The sequence below is a fragment of the Patiria miniata genome, unplaced genomic scaffold (assembly GCF_015706575.1).
Source record: "Patiria miniata isolate m_02_andy unplaced genomic scaffold, ASM1570657v1 HiC_scaffold_5, whole genome shotgun sequence".
Taxonomy (NCBI): Eukaryota; Metazoa; Echinodermata; class Asteroidea; order Valvatida; family Asterinidae; genus Patiria; species Patiria miniata.
This window is the reverse complement of record NW_024037072.1, coordinates 31,814,208-31,821,600: the sequence shown is the minus strand read 5'-3', so window position 1 is coordinate 31,821,600 and position 7,393 is coordinate 31,814,208. Positions and strand designations below refer to the sequence as shown.

Genomic DNA, 7,393 nt, shown 5'->3' with positions numbered 1-7,393 from the left:
TTCGCATAGCCGGGTGACTAGCTGACCAGTGAATGCAGAGGGCGCGCTTTATGAACATCACATGCACAGTCACTCATGTCTGCATGTCACTGTGACCGATTGCTGGCGTGTTTGTGATTTAATGAGCGCTTGATAACTTTATTGTAAATGAACTTGAGATGCAATGGCGACGGCTACAAAGGTTCTTCTTTTGGGTTTCTATTATTGTTTTCCTTTTTGATAATGTGTACAGGCCTGGTACCTAATTTGAGAACCTGTACTTGTATGTAACTTTGACTTTGTAGGCCTAAGCCTTTTTTCGGGGGGGGGGGGGGGTGGGGGGGGGAGGGGGCGGGGGTTCGGGGGAGGGGGTAGTCCGAGTAACTTGGACCCAACTTATCGCCTTTTTTAACATTTGATCATGTTCTGGCAACTATCGCCAGACCATATCCAAATGTTAAAAAAGGCGATAAGTTGGGTCCAAGTTGCTCGGACTAGGGAGGGTGTAGGACTAGGCATGCTAGGAGGGGCATCGTCATTGACATTGTTAATGTTGTGCCATGATCTAAGATTTGCTTATTTGCTTTTTACAACCAGTTCAACAAAATTTGATGAGGACTCGTATGACTGCTCTCTGGCTGGGAATTGGGGAAAAGGGGCCATATCTGTGTCTTTTCTCTTCCCACAATATAGGCCCATGCGCCTCGGCCTAGTTGTCCATTGTGTAAATTTCATAGGTGGTATATTTTATTATTTATGAACTATGTTTAATGTGACTTAAAAGGTTTGCATGGTGGACATGGACAATGAATAGAAGGTTTGCGGCAGTCCGAGTAGGCTAACCGGTGGCCTAGACTCTACGAATCGCCTTTTTAAAAATATTTGGACATGGTCGGGCAATTTAATCCAGCCTCCACTACTTAAACAACTACACCAGCAAGAGCCTGGCAGTCTCCTGATGATGAACAGAGCACACTGTTCAAAACATGGAGTTAAAACAACTGATTCTTCTCATTACTACACAAACTCAAAAGAGAGATATTACTCACACGATGTTACCACAAACCTTCCATTCATATTGTACATGTTGTACGTTTAAGTATCAAAAATATCAACTATAACTTTAACCTGGGGGGATGTGAACAGGAAATGTAGGGGCAAGCTGTGATTGGATAACCCTTGTGAACGGCGATAGGTCAATTCCATCATGTTCATAAATTTTGTTTTAATTTTGTTGGTGTTTTAAACAGGTTGAATTTGCTGTGCAGATGACATGCCAGAAATGTGTCGATAGCATCAGCAAGGCATTAGAAGGAGTTGATGGTAAGAGGAGGGTTGTATTTTCCTTTTGTAGATGTTTGAATATTTGGCCGTCACAAGTCGTAACAAATTAATTACGAGTCTCGGGTCATTCGTCATTGTTCACTCTTGTGACCTGACTTTTGATTGACTTGTGATTGACTTGTGACTGACTACTTACTTGTGACTGACTTGTGATTGACTTGTGATTGACTTGTGGTTGACTTGTGGTTGACTTGTGATTGACTTGTGATTGACTTGTGATTGACTTGTGGTTGACTTGTGATTGACTTGTGATTGACTTGTGCTGACTTGAGATTGACTTGTGATTTACTTGTGATTTACTTGTGATTGACTTGTGGCTGACTTGAGATTGAGTTGAGATTGACTTGTGGGTGACTTGTGATTGACTTGTGATTGACTTGTGATTGACTTGTGACTGACTTGTGATTGACTTTTGGTTGACTTGTGATTGACTTGTGATTGACTTGTGACTGACTTGTGATTGACTTGTGATTGACTTGTGATTAACCTGTGGTTGACTTGTGATTGACTTGTGATCTACTTACAACTGAAATTCATAAATAAAATATAAATAACTTGGTACTTGGTTGGTTCTTCTTCTAAAGACTCCATCGGGGAGTTTTACAGGAGGCCAGAAATACCTGGGCAAACCCCTTCTCTTAACGATAAAGTGTTACTAGGTTCTTTTACGTGCATTGCATTGCACAACACACAGGACCTACGGCTTAGGTCCCATCCGAAGGACGAGGCAATAATGGTTAAGTGCCTTGCTTAAGGGCACAAGTGTCCAGACCCGGGCTGGAACCCACATTCTGCTGCCTCTGAAACACCAGAGCATGAGTCCGGTGTAGTGTGCTATGACACTTAACTGATTGAATTGAAAAACGAGTGACAATTAATACCATCTTTTATTTTCCTCTGCAACCAGGAGTGTCGTCATTGGACATCAATCTAGCCCAGGAGCAGGTGGTCATTGAAAGCATCCTGCCATCTTCTGAGTTGCTGGAACTACTTGAGAATACAGGCAGGCGAGCAGTGGTCAAAGGTCATGGAGTGTCTAACGGTAAGAGTACGAAGATGGCTTAATCTTAATCCTCTCACACCACAGACCAAGAATGTATGAAACGCTTTTGTTTGTTTTTGGTGTTTTTGATGCAGGCAAGCATCTTGGTGCAGCAGTATCCGTCTTAGACACCCCCCGCGACGGGCCCGTGGCTGGGGTCATCCGGATGGTCCAATTAGCCGAGAATCGTTGCATCATCGAGGGTACTGTTGACGGTCTCACGCCAGGGGTGCATGGGTTGAATGTCCATGAATATGGTGACATCTCTGATGGATGCAACAGGTGATGTTCAGAATTTGTTCTCCGACATTTTTTACCACCAATACGTGTGTATTGAGAATAATATTTCAAGGGAGTGACTCGAGTTAAGTTGAGTCAAGTCAAATTTATGCCCGAGGCAATTCGAGTCACTGATATTTGAAGACCATCTAATAATATACAGAATACGTATACAGTGTTTATACGTCGGTGAAGGGCAAAACGTAATATTAATATACAGAATGGAAGAAGAAACACAAGGCTCAAAATTATTATGACAGATCGAAAGACTTAACATATGCTGCATGGTACCCAATAGACAGTTTCTGCTGGACGTTTCAACCAAAGATCTACGTAACAGTTAACTAGAAGTGAAATTTCGGAAGTTATCTTTGCTTTGGCTTCGGGCCTGGAGTAATATTTACGCTGGTAACGTCAAAACTAAATTGCAACATACGAAACTGCTTCTGAGTGAGTATTATAATTTAGTTGCGTCAGTATTTTCCCAATAATTCAGTGGTGTAAAACTTGTTACATCGTGGAAACAGTCAATAGTGATTTATTATTATTATTATTAATATTATTATTATTATTTTTCATCAGTTGTGGAATGCACTTCAATCCAACCAACTCCAGGCATGGAGGACCAGAAGATGAAGAAAGGGTAAAACATAATAACTATAATAACGTAGTACCTATATCACGCTTTATACTGAAGGTCTCAAAAGTGCTTCACAATTGTTACCCCTGTGCATCAGGCCATAAGACCATTTTCACTGCAGCAGCTCGAGATCAGCGCAATCTGGTTGCAAAGGTACCCATTTATACTCCTGGGTGTAGTAAAGTGTCTAGCCCAAGAACACAAGCACCATGTTCCCCGTCAGGGTTCAAACCCACGTACCACGGCACGTGTGTCAAACACTGTAACCATTGGACCAATAACAATGGCTACAGAAGCAATATAACCCTTGCATCAGATCTCTGGCAGGGTTGGCTGATTTAAATCACGTCGTTGATTTAAATCACTGATTTAAATCGCGATTTAAATCAAATGATTTTTTTAAATAAAAATCACTGATTTAAATCACTTTTTTGTACAATCTGAATTTTGGCAAAAAAAATGTATTGTGGTAATTTTTATCAATTAAATCAACTAATTCCACCTAATTACATACCGGTAGTGTAAGTTGTTGTTAACATTCAAGCACCCCTACGTACTTCATCAGCATCGACTCAACTTACCACGCTTACATGTAGGTTTTGCATAATTTTGCAAAATCATTTTAAAGACAGCACACTCACTCTAATCATTCCTTGATCTATTTACAGCAATGTGAATCAACTGTGCTGGTATACATGTTGGCTTACCTGAATCATCTAAAGGTGTATATTACAGTCCCAATTGATCAATCTTATTCCTAACGTTTTAAAGATCTATGCAAGGCCTGATTTCTATATCCAACCTTGTATGAAGGACCATCAATCAAACACTATAAGTTACACAAGGATCAGTGCTACCGGTTTTGAAAGTAGAAGCATTTTTATGAAATATACATGCCCATGGAGAACTGTACTATTTTTGTATGTCATACCATACATTGTACATTTAAATCACGTTTTTCATTTATACCCACACACAACGAACATGTATCTCAGCTGTATGCTATCACCTTTAAAGTGTCTTCAGTATTAATGTACCATTGAACCAATGAAGTAGACTACATGTACACATGTAGATGGAATCGTGTGATTTTTTACCACTGATTCCATACATTTTCTCCAAAAATACTTATCAATTTATGGAGTTTTGTGGATGATGGGTATTATAGGAACCTGTAAACTCCTTAGTGATGGGTGTAAGGGTGCATCCGGAAATTTAGACACATTTTTAGACATATCAATATTTTGAAAGTTAAAAAAATCAAATAAATCTGATTTAAATCAAAAAAATATGATTTAAATCAAATAAATCTGATTTTAAAAATTTTTTTGAAAAATAAAAAAAATCGCCAACCCTGATCTCTTGGCATGACTTTCTTCTTCTGAGATACCCACGAGTAGACGCATTGTACTTTCCATTGTCACTTAATTTAAATTAAAAAAAAAACCTGTCCGCAGTGAGGGCTCACTGTGCAAGGGGTCTATGAACACGATTAAGCATTGAACAGGAGAAATTTACAATGCATACGCATGGTGTTTGATCAAGCTGGTGTTTGATCATGAGTAACAAACTCCGTCCCTTTTTCATATTGTACAATATTAGTTTCCACTTGACTTTATTTCTATTTTATAATACTTTCAATTATTTTTATTTTTTATTTTGTTTTTGTTTTGCTATTTTGTTTTGAAGCATGATGGAGACTTGGGGAATGTGATCGCTGGTGAGGATGGACGAGCAAGATTCCGCATGGAAAATGACAGAATTAAGGTTGGTATTCAATCACTTAGTTTCACAGTTGATGCCAGAGTCTTATATAGCGCAAGTATCTACCAACAATTAGGTACTCAAGGCCCTGAAAATTATGTCGTTTATTAAAGACAGGTAAATGAAGTCTATGAGAAATATGAGACCCATTCCAATGCTTCAAAATTGACCAAGATGATTTGAAGGAGTTGTACGCTTTTTGGGAAGGTAGAGCTCAGCTTATTTGGGGTGTTTTTCTGAAGAGTGGTACATTTGTGAGGATTCGGAAAAGTTCCTTGTAAAAAATATTTAGAGAGCTACATTTAGGGCAGCGACACATTTTAATGCAAAGGCAACTGGTTCTAGGCGGTCTCTGAGACAGGCACACTGAAATTTTCTGAGGAATTTCCATTAACAGGTGCGTTAAGTTGCCTTTATTGGTTCTGAGCCACTCTGGAAATCAGGGAAACCTTGAAAATGAGTTTCTCTCCTTCCAGTCAGGGAAAACCCAGAGAATTTGAGAAAAACCACCAAAAATCATAGAAAACTCAGGGAATTTGACTGTGACCCAGAAGGAAAAGGTTATATCCAGTTAGGCTTACATGTGCGTCTCTGTTGCATATGGTGAGGAAAGGACGGCTATAAGTGGAGAAGGGAGGTCTTCGCTTTTGAACAAGTTGCCTGTGCATTAGCAGTAACTTAGTATCTTTGCTGCAACCACGTCTTGATTTTCCCAGCAACCTCATTAAAATGAAAATATTTCCCTTGGAATTTTGGAAATTTCTCAAGGAAATATCAGGGAAAATCGGGGAATTTTGTTCTTCATAAAGTGCTTGGAAACCTGCTCTACACTGCCTGTAAGACCGGCCATTTCTTTGGGTAAATAGACTACTCAGATATTCACAATGTTTGTGTTCAGGTTTGGGATGTGATAGGACGCTGCATGGTCATTCATAGCGGAGAAGACGATTTGGGACAAGGCGGGAAACCCAACTCTAAAACAGATGGCAACAGCGGACCAGGGTAGGTTGGAGTAAGGGATGAACACCAGCAAGTCCAGAACTGAAAAAAAATTGGGGGAGTGCCAGAAAATGGGAATATTTCTTCTTGAAAGGGGTAATGTTGGGGTCTATAAAAGTTAACTGGAGACTTAATGAAAAGTTGATGAGGATAGAAGACATTGTCTTCACTCCTCTGGTTTATTTCTTTCTTTTGTTTGGGGGTGGAAATAGGCCCCAGTTGACAGCCCTCCTTCATCTGCCAATTGGGATGAACCTGTGTTTACTGGACACAATTCTTCTTTTCTGTATGACCAGCACGAGGCCGAATTATTTTTTGACTTCACTGCTGACTTCCTCTTCCCTGCAGTTATTTACCCATAACACAAATGCTTTTCAGAAACTTGCCCTTCCTCATTATTGGAATAGGTGGGTGCGGACATTTGGGAGTTTCTTACATTGCCTTGTCTGGTTCCGAGACCTATTTACTTAAAACTTAATGGTTCTTGAGTCTGGAGTGATGGATGGTAACCCATCACAGCCGATGATGACAACTGGCGTGCAAATGAGTAGATTTTTCAACGGATGACACCCCGCCCCCACCTATACCTGAAACTTCTTTTGCAAATAGCTACATGTAATAAGAGTGAATACTGAAGTAAACAATGAAGTTGTTGAACTGTATGAAAATAGAAGAAATAAAAAATGTATATTTGGATTTTTGTTTTGTTCTTCCCGTAGCCTTGCCTGTGGGATCATTGCCAGATCGGCCGGGCTGTTTGAAAACACCAAGAAAATCTGCCAGTGTGACGGAGTGGCCGTGTGGGACGAGAGAGATGTCCCATTGGCCGGCCCAAGCCGACAGCGGCACGGCCAGAGCCAATTGTAGCAATGTGTGATGATTGGCATGCGAATAAATCTGGTATATGAATATTCATGTCCCATGGGCTGGCCCAAGCCGACAGTGGCACAGCTAGAAATAGAGCCAATTGTAGAATCATGTGATTGATATGCAAATAGATCATTGACATGAATATTCATATCCCATTGGCTGGCCCAAGCTGAACATGGCACAGCCAGAACCAAAGCCAATTACAGCATTGTGTGATGATTGATATGCAAATTGCCTCACATGAATATTCATATCCCATTGGCTGGCCGAGGCCAACCATGGCACAGCCAGAACCAGAGCCAATTGTAGCCCTGTGGGACCTTAGGGAAATACACCACTGTAATTTGTTTTTGTTCTTTGTGTTAAGTTCAGTCTATGTCATTGTTGATTTCATCTTAATGAAATTGAATTAGGGCAATTCACAATGCAGTGCGCCACCAAGAGTTTGCCATGGAGAGTCCATTTTTCAAGTTCAC

The 7,393-nt window shown here is 40.3% G+C and overlaps 1 protein-coding gene across 1 annotated transcript; it reads left to right on the top strand.

The window, feature by feature from the left end:
* The first annotated feature begins 22 nt into the window (after positions 1–22).
* Positions 23–7,316, top strand: LOC119740776 (copper chaperone for superoxide dismutase-like). The gene is made up of 8 exons (XM_038216197.1): positions 23–181; positions 1,230–1,302; positions 2,231–2,365; positions 2,461–2,647; positions 3,227–3,287; positions 4,974–5,051; positions 5,947–6,050; positions 6,767–7,316. Exons 1-8 carry the CDS (start codon positions 164–166, stop codon positions 6,912–6,914), a joined length of 804 nt encoding a protein of 267 aa, XP_038072125.1. The 5' UTR covers positions 23–163; the 3' UTR covers positions 6,915–7,316.
* The last annotated feature ends 77 nt before the right edge of the window (positions 7,317–7,393 follow it).